General features: G+C 36.0%; 1 protein-coding gene and 1 non-coding gene across 2 annotated transcripts; both read right to left on the reverse strand.

Moving 5' to 3' along the window:
- Positions 1-5,031: 5,031 nt before the first annotated feature.
- On the reverse strand, positions 5,032-5,104 carry TRNAF-GAA. Its single transcript has one exon. It is a non-coding gene; the product is annotated as a tRNA-Phe (tRNA).
- Positions 5,105-5,355: 251 nt separating this feature from the next.
- On the reverse strand, positions 5,356-13,057 carry LOC113290185. Its single transcript, XM_026539739.1, has 9 exons — positions 11,714-13,057; positions 10,644-10,773; positions 9,242-9,726; positions 8,507-8,587; positions 8,308-8,406; positions 7,256-7,369; positions 7,086-7,169; positions 6,759-6,830; positions 5,356-6,238 (listed from the first exon to the last, which is right to left on the reverse strand). The coding sequence occupies exons 1-9, from the start codon at positions 12,035-12,037 to the stop codon at positions 5,981-5,983; spliced, it is 1,647 nt and encodes a 548-aa protein (XP_026395524.1). The 5' UTR covers positions 12,038-13,057; the 3' UTR covers positions 5,356-5,980.
- Between the last annotated feature and the right edge of the window lie 1,238 nt (positions 13,058-14,295).

Consider the following 14,295-nt stretch of genomic DNA (forward strand, 5'->3'; position numbering starts at 1 on the left):
CTACCTCCACTACTCACGAGATTGGCATTGTGTATTCTAAACTAATATAGATAGGTCACTTAGCCTATTCAGAAAACAGAACAAGCTTTCATATCCAAAAGCTTTGTATTCTTCCTAGTTTTTAATACCCAACGTACACACAATTCAATACCATTGCCAATTTCTTAAAATTTTCTGCTTCCGTTCCCTAATATCAACCCATCTTCCTCTCCATCGTGACCGAAGAAGGACGGAACGGATGCTATTGTGGTTTAGGCATGTCCTGTTCGATTTTGATATTCGAACCTAAAAAGAAAGTACCACAGCGGTGCATTTTTTTTACCTAGAAGTAAGTTTTAGGTACTAATAGTAGTATATACTTGCTAAACGAGTACTTGTATATTGTATAGTAACTACAATGAAAATCTTTTTGGACGTACAAATTAGAGACAAATCTAGCTAGAAGAGCAGAACGTTGTTTCTCAGAAAACATGGGAGTTGCAAAAGGTAATGCATATATATAGAAGGTTTTTTGAAAGAAATCTTGTTTAGATCCATTAGCTTATTATTACCATTTTATGTACTTAGTAATGGTTATTATGTAGTCTTATTAATGTTGTAAGTTGTAAATATCAGGACCTGGAGCAGGGTTTTCTGGTACAATTGAAGAATTTATGAATCCGAGGTCAATTCTGAATTATGATTATGGTGTATAAACTCTGTTTTTCTTTTCCTTATTGGTTATTCAAGATATTATGATGTTGTTATACCTTATCTCAAAGCTATCTTGTTGAATGCCACAGAAAAATCTAATTGTATGTTATGTGCTAAATCTATCTCAAATTTATCTTATTGGTATAGTCGAATCTTTCTGAATATGGTTTTCTGGTTTTACTCTAGTTTATATCTACTTTCTCAGGTTTATATTTTAATTATGTGTTTGAGTGGACCATTCAGAAGTATTGGCTATCTGTAATTGAAATGACGAATTTCTGTAATTATTTTATTTTTTCTGTCACACTATGTCTAATGTTTTACTTATTTTGCTCTTGTTTTAGGCTCCCCTAGCATGCCCAAGCGCCGGAATGCCTTCACATATTGCCAATATGGACAAACCGTCAGGTTATACCGTCCCCCTCTGCATATTATTTTAACTCTTATATTAGTTTTCTTATGAATAGTTCTTAATTGACACTCTTGCTTTTGCTTCATTATGGGTTTATTTGTTATACCCCGATGTTTTCCATTTCTTGGTGATATTGGACCATATATAGATGAACATGATATGTCTTATGGCTTACATATGCTGAATTTTAATATTGGGTACGTGTTACTTTGAACCAGGCGGTGAAGAAGGAAAACAACTAGGTTGGTTTTCAACGGCCACTCGCGATATCCGTTGGAGAGTCTCATCCAAGGTGTTAATGCAGGAAGCCTGTCTAAGTAGTAATCTAGTAGCTAACAATTCAGCTGTGGTGAGTTATCTTGGTTCAGGCATGGTCTAAATTTAGCTCTTATTATGACTCATAATACTCTGTTTTTAGCATGTAAGCCACAAATCTGTTGAGATTATTGCCAGGTTATCATTAGTGGTTTTATGGAGTATTTTTACAGATCTTCTAAGTTCTACCCCACTAATGTGTTTTGTGATATTTCTCATTGTCGAGTGTAAATGTTTGCATCCGCAGTATCCCAACATTCGGAAGCCTCCATTGATTGGTATGTGCCAAAAAATTTAAATTCATACAAAGACCTTTTCTGTTGCTTGAGTTCTTTACATCTACAGTACAGGTATGTTATGATATATTAAGTCGGAGAATTCATTTCCATGATAAAGTTCAACAACTCACATGTGCCTAATCAAGTTAGATTGTGTTCAACCTTATACCTCAAAGTGTTGTGCAATACTTTTAGGTAATTGTGTCCCTACTTAAGCAAGAAAATTATCAATCAGGAACTAAATAAGCTTTCCATCTGCAGAATTAAATTTAAAGTTCTTACTTATTTTTATCAACTTTATTCTCGATGGGCTCACTTCTGCAAACTTGTTATTGTGGTAACCGATTATGATTTTTAAATTGCAGGATAATGAAGGTTTGTTACAGAAGAAAGCGTATAAAGTGCTCTTTCAGTAGTCTTGAGGAGGTTGTTATGGATTCTGCAAGTCTTGTGCTTCTCAGATTTAACTTCATTCTCCATTGGGTGAAGGATGGTAAAGCTTGAATCTGAGTGAGATAAATTAGAGGTTGAACTCATCTTGTCAAAAAACTTTTTGTTTGCCCTTGTTTAGGAGTTGGATCTGGTGTGTTGTTACTGAAGTTAAACAAGTTGACTCAGAAAAAATGTGTAATTTCTCTATTTGTCGCGTATTTTCTGTTCAATGAAATTATTTCCCATTTATATCTTGGGTTGAAAATTTGAATTTGATTTCAGGTGAAGAAATGAAATAACACTGTTTGTATAGGGTAAACTTGGGTTGAAAACTTAAATAAAAGATCATTGTTTTATCTATATATATAGTCTTCCAAAACCATGTCTTTAGATCTCAACTTTTGAAAACCTTGAGTTCTTTGTATTGGGTATAGATTACTGTTTAGAAAAACTTGAGAAGGATTGTTCACTAAAGATCACACATTTCATTGCATTTGTGATTTATAGATTACCCATTAGATCATATGGGAAAAGATCACAGACATGCAGTAGTAAGATCACAGTTTTTAAGAATGATCCATGGCTATTTTTGTTGCAGTGACTGCAATTGGTACTTGGTTGGATTATCAATCTTCAATTCTGAATTATCTAAACACTCTTTTCAAGTTGTCCGGCTCTAGGTCCTAAGATCAAATCACACCAAGACCAAAATACACAAGAAACACTTTTCTTAGAATAATAAATGGAATTGCATAAACATGAGTAACGTTCCCAGATTACATCCTTGAATATCTACAATCTTTAATTAACACTCTGTACACCTATCACTTAAGACACTGTTTTGGCCAATACTTTCTCTATATATTAGAGGTAAAAATGAAGCATCTGAAAATGTCAATCCATATTATATGGAAAAGTTATTCTGGGGAAGATGGTGCACATGACATAGTAGTATTATCTGGAGTTTCTGCATTGTGAATGTGTCTTAAAGAAGAAAAAAATGAGCTACATATGGTGAATGAACAAGGTTCAAAGAAAATTTTGTGACAAAGGAGTTTACACAAAGAGAAAAGATTGACAACAATGAAGTATTTTCCCCTGTTGTTAAACATAGTTTTATTGAATAAATTTTTACATGGGATAAAGAAATCTCCAATGCGGTGGTATAAACGTTTTGATACGTTTATGATTGCAAATGGCTATGAGAGGAGTAAGTATGACAATTATGAATATCATAGGACACTACAAGATGGAATATTTGTGTATTTTCTCTTGTATGTTGATGATATATATGTTCATAGCTTGCAAAGACATGCCAGGGAAATAGAAGTTGAAAGTGAAAATAAGTGGTGAGTATGAGATGAAAGACCTAGGTGCAGCGAAGAAGACATTGTGCATTGAGATTCGTAGAGCCAAGCTGGAGGAAATTTGTATTTGTCTCAGAAGGCTTACATTGAGAAGGTGTTGGAACGGTTAATTTGGTATGAAAGATGCAAAACTAGTAAGTACTTCTTTGGCAACGCGTTTTGTACTTTCTTCAAAGCTACCACCTCAAATTGCTGATAAGGCAGAATATATGTCTCGAGTTTTTTATGCAAATGCAGTTGGTAGCATAGTGTATGCTATGGGATTGCACAAGGCTAGATATGGTACAAGATGTAGTAAGTAGATACATGGGAAGTTTTGGGAAAGCTCATTGAAAGTTGGTTTGGTGTGACAAATATTATAGTGGTTCAACAAAAGTTGTGGGTTATGTTGATTATGATTATGCAGGTGGTCTTGATAGAAAAGGTCCTTGACATGTTATACTTTCATATTGTGTAACTTGATAGAAAAGGTCCTTGACATGTTATACTTTCATATTGTGTAGTACCCCCTCCGTCCCACTAATAAGTGACCTAGTTACTTTTAGATTTTGTCCCACCATTAAGTGACCTATATCACTAAACAAAGAGATATTTCTAAAATTATCCTTTTAATTGATTATAAGAAATATGCATAATTTGATAGTCATGTTTATATTCGTTACATAGGTGTTTTAAAATGCTTTTCAATGGTACGAAGTTTGCGAACATCCGTGGTGTAGTTTGAGAGATAAATCATTTCAAAATTTCACTATTTATTATCCATAATGGTATAATTGTAAAAATTGCTTAAAAATACTTTTCCCCTTGCTTGCCTTAAAAATTGTGCAAACTTGAACTAGGTCACTTAATAGTGGGACGGAGGGAGTAGTACTATCAGTTGGAGGTCGATTTTGAAAAGTATAGTTGTCTACAACTGAGGCATAATGCATGACAGCCTGATTGACAGGTTTGGTTGGTGATTTTGGTTTCAAGCAAGAGAGTGCAACTCAGTTCTCTGTCAAAGTGCCTTTCATTTGTCTAAGAACCAGATGTATCATGATAGGACAAAACACATTGGTGTCATGTATCATTTTATTAAGGGTGCAGTTGAAGAATATAACAATGACATATGTTCCTATAGCTGATAACCCTACAGATATGTTGCAAAAATCAGTTTCAAATATCAAGTTCAACAGTTGGTGTCGGCAAGAGTGCTAAGAACCCTTGAGGGGAGGAGCAAAGCGATGATGGAGAATTATAAATATACTCGATGGTATTCGAGTCAAGATGGAAATTTATTTTTTGTGCCTTATATATAGATTATTGTTTGGTCTTTCCTCGTTATAGGATCTTACGTCCATCGACCTTATGTGACTAAAAGGCATCATGAACTTTTCTGCAGATATAAGGAAATTTCTTTTCGAGATCGATTTCTGATAAGAGTACGAGGCACCAAAAAAAAGACAGGGATTCTTGAGAGGGGTTTGAACCATATCTTTTCGCAAGTGAATGTAGATCAAAAAGATTCTTGATTGTGCCAAGTAGGGGAAAAAAATGCGGTGAGCGTGGATCGAACACGCGACCTTCAGATCTTCAGTCTGACGCTCTCCCAACTGAGCTATCCCCGCAGATGAGAACTTATCTTCCTTTAATTGAATTAATCGTCAACACCTTTTATCTAATAGCGGACCATGTCAAACTTCAGCCGTAGATACATCGACGAACTTGCAAACTATACATACACCACATCCAAGTTCAACAAGTAGAGGATAGATGCCAAAAACAGATGGTATTTCTCTGACCACATTTCACTAACAGGGGGTTAGTCGTGGGAGAGTTTGAGAGATTTTAAACAGCCAAATTGCCTAGACTCTTTCACACTCCCTCTAAATCCCTAGAGATTTAAATACATTAAAATCTCTCAAACTCTCCCACGACTAGTACATTAAATCTTTTTTTCTGTTTAATATTCATTCTTTCTTCATCGTTCTTCCTTTTTACATTGATGTGACAGTTAAATGTTTATGACAAGCAGAACCTTTTATACAAAAGCAAGATGAGAGAAGGCATCCTCCTTCTCATTCTTCCACTATCTAATTCTATCTCCAGTCACTAAGTCAGACATGAGGAGATGCTAAAAATCATTACTCGACTAAACCACCTAAGTAAGACAAAATGAAACAAACACCAAACTACTGCAATCTTGCAGAGCTCTTCGAGCACCACCTTTATGTTTTGGTTTCACAATAGAATTGCAGGCAGCCGACACCTTATCCACCTGACTCTACAACTTCAATGTAAAAAGGTAAAACAATTCCTTCACTGTAGAGGGATCTTCAGTCTTCATCTCATCTTCCGCGTCATCCCCGGAATCTACTTTGTACCCACCTGTCTCTCTCCTTCTGCCCATCTTATCTCCTTGGGGAAACAGAATCTGAATATCCTATAATCTGTGCTCTCTTTCGCTCCCTCTTGAATCATGATCACGTGAACAAAAACCTTCTTTATGTTGATTTTCGCCAGTATTTTTTTTGAGGCAACTTGAAAGGGCTCCAACTCTTCCTACGTTTGGATGCCTCGGAGAAAAGACCCGACGCCAATGCCTGCTGAAGCCACAACTCAAACTCTTCTTCATCCTCTTCCATCATCTGTGCATCCAAATCCCATGGGAATCTGCTTGAGTTTGACCTACTCATCTTCTCCAAACCAACCATGTTGACGTGAAAACTAGGTCGGTGGGTATTTGGTCTACAGGTCATCCCCTGCATATAACAAAACCATTTTCAACTGCACGAGGTAAACAAAAAAACAAAAAGAAGGCCTAAATGAAGAAAGAGCCTGGTGACTGACAATATTTCTAACAGAAGAAGCGAGAAAAAAAACTATGTATTCAATCTCACAACATACTTAACAGGCTACACGGGGAACAGGTACAATTAATTACACGCGAAGATGACAGGCTTTCATCCCTACACTCAGTGAACTTTCAGCACTCAAATGGTTAAGGGTCGTTCAACTTATCACTAAAAATAAATATGATTATAGTCTTTCATGGGAGACACCAAACGTTATTGTTTTTTCTCTTCAAGTTGGTCTATCTAACAAGAAAAATATAATCCCCTTCTAACCCCTTATTTATTTTCTTTTTACTGTTCTGTTGTTGTTAACTAATAGGATTACAACCAGCAAACTGATAGGATTACAACCAGCAAACTGATAGGATTACATTATAACTCTAGCATTCATTTGACACCAAAAACTAGCATTTGCAGAACCACTGACCTGACAGATAGCCCACTCTGACACGTCAAAAATCTTGCTCTCAGCACAAACAAAGGCACGTGGTATTTCCACCTGAAAGGAAAAGGAGATGTATTAAACCCAATGACCAAAAGGAAGAAAATGAAGAGCATCCACTAACCTATAGATGAAAATGTAAGACTGTAAAACTTAATGTGCTAAACTGATTAATTGAAAATTTCAATAAACGGAAGAACACTTTCATCTCCTTGACTGAGAGGGGAAAGACGAGCAGTGGTAATTAAATCAAAGAACGAAATTAAATATTACTATAAGCCTGTAATCGAATTAAGCCACAGCAAGAATTACCTTTGGAGGACTCTGAAAGACCAGCGAGCACCCATACTCAACCCATCCATCCCCATCCCTGGCTCGATGATGTTCACAGCAATCCTACATGCCAAGAAGGCCCAGTTAGAGCATTTGCTCAATAGCTAAACTATAAACAATTGAAAGATAACAAATAACTTATGACTAACCTCGCACCACCGAGCCTTGTCCTTGGTTCTGTTTGTGCATATCCATACATGCGAATTGCCACATTTTGTGCAGTGAATTCGTCTTGATTCATCAGATCTATAATCGGCAGCATCCTGTTGACAGGAAATGAGGAAATACACTCAAATGACTAAGTTCCCTGGTAGCACCAATACATGGTCGATATATTAAACTAGGTAAAAGCGAGAATATGCAAATGGTGCATAAATATAGAAAGGGAATGATAAAAGGGTGTGTTTCCTTCTTTGCTTACATATAATAAGGAGAACCCAGGAGCCCCCTCTTGCTTCGAATTTTTTTATTCAACAAAATAGGGTTTTTCTTGTGTCAAGTCTAAAACCAATGTCGAACACTGAAAACATAACATCATGACTCTTTCTACCAGGAATATCTTCCTCTACTTCTCAGGAATACTAATGGGTTTCTTAGAAGCAAAAATAGTAAATAGAGTAATAGATCAATAAAACATTTATCCCTTCTTTATTCGCATAACACTAAGAACTCTTGACGTGCCCCATGTTGCTTGGAACTATTTTATCCAAGGGAACAAGGTTTTTCTTGTGTCGAGACTAAAACTATGGTGATCAGTCAAAATATGACATAAGATACATAAAATGTAACTGTTCGTTTTGGTCAAGACATTTCGAATTTCGAGGATTGTGAACAAAGTATACTCCACCTCCTCTCCTTTCCTCTCATAAGACATATCTACAATAGCTGAAATGAACTACGTAGTAGACCAATGAGGTAATCATATCAGATCAGCAGTTAGCATTAGCTTTCTCTTGATCACGTCGCCTCCAAGTAAGCATGAAAAGCACTCACTCAATCCATAAGGAAATTTAAAAATACATCATATGCATGAGTAACAGATAAAGATGGTGCCCTGTCCAAAAGGAACGATGGCATAATCTGACAACACACAGCTCCAAATTCATATGACATGGTAGGTTTAGCAGTATCGTACTTCTATACGGTTATTAACGAGGAATCAATTGTTTCGTGCATTATTAACAGAAAGCCCTTATGGTACCTGTCGTGAACTTCCATGGGAATCTTCGCAAACAGTTTTAGATCTTTCCTTCCACAATTGTTCATCATAGTTCCTTTTCTTGTCCAAGTCTGAAAGAACCTGAAATCAAGTTATAGGTACAATGATGAGGACAATACACGGCAATTATACCAAATAGAACAAGGAAAACTTGCCTTCAAAAAGAAGTACAAAGACTTGCCTCATATGCACACTGAAGCTTTTTGAATGATTCAGATGCTAATTGACTTCCCATATTCTTATCAGGATGCACAAGCATTGCCTTCAAAAAGAAGCTAAACCATAAGCACAAAGAAAACTGAGAATGGTCAAAACTATAAAACCTGAAACAAAATATTATTTGTTCACTTCCATTATTGCCATACATATAAACATCAATCAAGGAAAGGTGGGACAATTATGGATATAGACGACGAGTGTATTGACAGCTCTAGTTCAAAGTACCTTGATTTCTCATGGGGGAGGCAAAGCGACAAAATGTGTCCTCACCAACCTCCGCAGAAAAAAAAAACTCGCTATAAATATTACAGGCACTGGACAGACCAGTTCACTGACTACAATAGCATACCACATACTGGGGTTATCGATACAGACAAGAATAATGTTATCCACTTAAATCAGCTGTTTTACCCTAACTAATGTGGTCTTTTATTGTTCTTTGGAGAATTGGTTTGGTATTACTGTCCAAGAATGTTTGCAATTTTGCATGTGGGGGAGCTGGAGCCGCACCAACATAAGGATATCACCTAGGTGCGCATGATGTCCTAAAACACATAACCACATTGATGGATTTTTACTGTTATCCTCTTTCCCATATATGATGCACCAAAGTAGAATAGATCAAAGTATACCAACCAGACATTTCAGAAGGAAACAGAGATCTTATATAGCATGCATGTGACCAGAATGCCAATACCTTTTTACGATACTCCTTCTTCAAGATCCCAGCATCTAAGTTGACGCGTGGAAGACCTAAAGCCTCATAATGATCTACACTATCCATTATCCTCTTCATCTCATCCACTGAACTGGTATCTGGTTTAACAACTTGACTGGTTGAAGTCTCCTTCTGAACATCCACAGAGGCTGTTGTAGATGGTTTGGAAGTTGATTTGCATGATTGCACATTTTCAGTTTCTTCAGTAGGGATAGAATACTCAAAATCTCTTAAGAAGTCATCTTCGGCAATTGACTCCGCCTCCTTCTCTTCTTCCATGTGTATACTTCCACTCGCACTGTCGCATCCTTGGAGCAAGTGATTGAGGAGATCGTTTGAAAGAAACGCTAAGTTTACTGAAAGAAAAATTCCAATCCATCCGACGCGAGTTTGAACACTATAAATTGCATATGCAGCTGCCATCAAGACGACAAACCGTGCATGATCAAGGGAAAACAAATAGCCTGCGATGTGGTAAATCAATTTCAAAATTCAGTAATGAAGAATAACAACCAGATGATAAAATCAAATGAGAAAGGGCACATTCACAGCAAAGGAAATAAAGATACAGGGTTTTAAAAGAGAGTTGTTGGTTTCTAAAAAAAAAAAGAATGGCAGCCCTAGAGGCTCCAATCACAGGGAAAGGAGAAAGAGGTGGAATGTGTTTGTTAATGATGATCTCCACAACAATACATCCAAGCAGGCAGAAGAAAGAATGTAGAACACTATTAATGTCTTCTTCTTTTTTTAAAATAAGCAAAAGATAGTGCATAATATATGGTACACATATTGAAGTTGACCACGGAGCTTTTAGTTAGTAAATTGTTTTAGTTTTCAAGAGCAAGGGACCACATTCATTTCTAAGTTCCTAATCCCACATATTCTGGTGCACAATTATTAAAGTTCAACTACACATTTTCGTAATATAAACAAACACTACTAGTTGTGTTTCCTGGTATTGTGTACTAGTTGTGTTTCCTGGTATTGTGTCCAAATGAAGAACATGTACTAAAATGGAGGTCTAAGTGTCATTTACTTTCTCATCAACACCCGACGTCTGAGTACACAGACGCGGCAGACAGCTGTAGTAGCATCACTCGCGAAGCAAAAGTGGTTTTCAGTCAACCATATTGTTCTATTCACAATATTCTACTTATCACAAAATTCGACATATTCCCTTCTAGCCCTCTCTACAGATTTTGGAGCCAGAAAAGAGACCCCAGTGCCTCACCAGTTATGAGGATAAACATATACTTCACTATATAACCTAAGCTCTTCAAACCAACTAAATAACATTAGCTTAATCTTAAAGATAGTAATAAATAATTCAGATTCAGTTTTAATGTGTCTATTCATATGTCTGAAGAAGGTAACTACATACCTCCAACTATAAAAAGTATCCCTGTTATCCAAAAGTTCCCATACATCCACAAGATCAAAATACCAAATAATCCAACAATAAACAGTCCAGGACTGTAACCCAAGTATTGAACACCAGCGCCAGCAGCCCCCTGAAACAATTAATCTAATAGTCAGTTGCACTGTACTGAAATCTTCCTTGAGAAAAAAAGATCAGGTCATGTAAGCAATGAAGCAACTAGTACAAAGAATAGCAAGAACGAAGTTGTTTTAGTCGTTTATCATGTCAGTTTAAAAAAGGAAAAGGACACCTCCGAACGAAAAAATAAAAAGGTGATGCATCAAACTGAGATGGGAGCACTCCTACCCCTGTTACTCTCTACTGCCATCCTTACATTCCAAAAGACATAACAGAAATGTGATGGAGATCTCTGAATTACTCTAGATAGGCTCATGAGAGAAAAATATCCTAACTTCTGAAAAATCAAAGGACTCGAAACACACTTCAAATAAGCCTAAAGACAGCCATAACTTGCCAAAATCCAAAAGGGTGTTCCCCAGCCCCTGGTTTTCGATCCTAAAGACTTACAATTCGAAGCTCTAATACTACAAGCTCATCACCCGCACTTTTCCAACCGCCCCTTCAGTGAATGTGTGATTCAACAAAGTTTTAAGATAACAAGTTTCGATTTTTAGAGGACAACCTCCAGCAAGTGAGTAAAAAAGTCGAATCTTGTATGAAAACCCATCTTTTTGCATAAAATGGATACACATAAGCTCCTTCATTTGTTAAGAACAAAATTGCACCCTCAACTTGTCCTAAATTAGCTACATACTTATCAATTGGACTGCCTTTAATAAGCTGAACTTAAAATCAGAATAGCACACGATCTTATTAGAAACCAGACAAACAATCATGACAAGCTTTCTGAGAACACCAATTAACATGCAAACACAGCACACGATCTTATCAATTGGACTGCCTTTGGATATCTCGGATTTCTCCTAGAACCATAAATCAAAATAGGAAATTTGCAAGAAACCAACGCATAAGAAACACACTGACATAAGTATCAAGAGACAATGAATTACCAGTGTTAGAAGCACATAAGCAAGACAAGATATGGATGTCAAACTAAGAAAGCAGCTCCACATGATAAGTAGCAAAGCAGCTGAACTGAGCCGTAGCAACGATTTCAAACCCCTCATACAACAATTCCTCCATTGCATCAATACAATCACCAACAAGTTCCCTAACTTGACACACCCACTACAAAGCAGTGGCCAGTGATGATCAATTTTCGACATCATCTTATCTCTAAAACAACAAACTGTAGTTCTTGTAGTGGAATAGACTTGTTTGTGTGAGTAGAACCATCTCCATACTTGCTTGAATAACCCAATATCTTCCATCATTAAAAACACACAAAAAAACCTAAATTCTTCACACTGACATTAAATTCTTCAAACTAGTTTCCATCCATACATCCAATAAAGTAAGTAGTTCATAAATGAACACTTCAACTGTCTATTGTGGTGATTCTTGTGCACTCTCAAAAGATCCAATAAGGAATACCAATATTAATGAATTCCATCAAAAGTTATAAAACCCATGAAAACAGTAAATTCCCAGAATCAAAGAAAAACAAAAAGAGAGAGATTCCGTCAAATTATTCAACCCAATTGCTTCACATGTAAGTCTCCAAAAATAAAGGTAAAAACAACCCAATCAATGTTTTTAGTTGGGGTTTCTTATTTTCCTTTCTCAAATTAGAAAACCCTAAAATAAAAATCTTCCAAAAAAAATTCCCAATTTATTCACATCTTGAAAACCCAGAAATGAAAATGAAAAACATAAGAACCCACAACAACAACAAGATCTCTTTCACTCTTTTATCTGTCTCTTTGGGGTTACCTTTTAAATGAAAAGAACCCTAATCAAGAGATTTTGAGCTAATTTTGTCTTGTACTTTTCTCTCTGAGTATTTTTTAGATAAGGGGAAAAAATACAAAAGGTAAAGCTATCGGATATTATTATTACTAAAAAGGAAACCCCAAAACATTAAAAACTGGCAAGTCTCAGATAGACAATGGGGAATTGGGAATGTGAGTAAAAACCCTAGCTTTTTAGTTGTTGTTGTTCAGGTAATGCTCGTGAAAAAGGAACAAAAGGATTGTAGGGTTTGTTGTTGTTTGCAAGAGACAAAGAGAAAGGGAAAAAAGAGGGAGGAAGAAAGTAGTTGAGAGAGAGAGTTAGAGGAGAAGAGAATCAACAACAATAACAGGATTTTTTATTAGTATTATTGGTTTTACTGAAGTGGGATTTTGTTACTGAGAGTGTTTTAGAGATCTACAAGGTTGGAAGTGAGCTGAGAGAGAAAGAGATAGAGTCTTCATGACGACTGCTGGTGAAGATGAAGATCTTACAAGAATGACACGTGAGACGTGATGATAAATGGTGGTGATAATGATAACCGAGTCCCATTTTGGACACACTATCTAACAGTATCTCCCACAAATACGTGATAAAAATAGAACCCACATTTGGAGGTGCCTCTGTAAATTGGGAGATACTAAGGAAATAACCATTATAGCCCAATCTATGTATATCAATATTTTTTATGTACGCACCAAATTATTAATACTCCCTCTGCATTTATAATACATAGGTGAAAACCGATATACACGCGGGTCCAATTTTTAAAACGTTTTTTCTATTTCTACTACCTCTATTTATTTGTTTGGGTATCATATATTGTCATTAATAGTTTTAGTTATCGGTTTATGAAAGCTCACTCCAATTACTGCATGTTTTTTTGTACTTATAAATTCTCGCAGTGAGAATGTTTCTCATTTTCCTTATAAATCTACTCCTACCAATGAGAATGTTTCCCTATCTATTCCATCTTACATGTTGATGGTTATAACATAGTTACTGGATACACAAATCAAAGCAAACTGGTTGTTGTATGTCTAAGTTACTTTGTCTACAGATCATTCACAATGATTGTCCATGGTAAGGTTGTTAGTTTCTAAATTACATGTGCAGTGCATACTCATTTCTTACAAGTAGAAAACTGACTAAAATGACAGAAGCAATAAAACAAAAATGTTATATGCATATTTAAATTCTTCAACTGTACATAGTAAAATGAACTTAAACAAATTCAATATTTGATTAAACATGTTGATCAGTATTGCAGGAAGATCGGGGAATCAAGATCATTCAACATTCATGATACTTCAGTATATTCTGTATGCAACAACAATATTCAATACAGAACAATAAGAATAGAAGTAAATAAGATAAGAAAACAGAATGCAAACTTAATAAACCGAGGCGAGGATCGCTCTTTCCTTAAAACGCAATTCACCCTGTATACATATGTTGACCAGTTAAAGGTAAAGGTTTTCCATGATACAACGCTTACCTTTCCGAGTAGAACGACACTTGAATACTTCGAAAGCAGACAAACGCAAGATGAAGAACAAAACTCTCTGAATTCTATAATCCTAATGGTGAAAAATTTTGTGATTAAGAACGGAGACGTACTTGGGTTTTTATATCTTTGTTTGCACCTCTTCATATGGGAGAAAAGTCTATCAACCAAAGGTTGTGTCGGAACATGTACAAACTCAACCGTTTGATTGAGTCAGGTGTGTATAGATGTAAA

Source organism: Papaver somniferum, chromosome 6, assembly GCF_003573695.1.
Source record: "Papaver somniferum cultivar HN1 chromosome 6, ASM357369v1, whole genome shotgun sequence".
Taxonomy (NCBI): domain Eukaryota; kingdom Viridiplantae; phylum Streptophyta; class Magnoliopsida; order Ranunculales; family Papaveraceae; genus Papaver; species Papaver somniferum.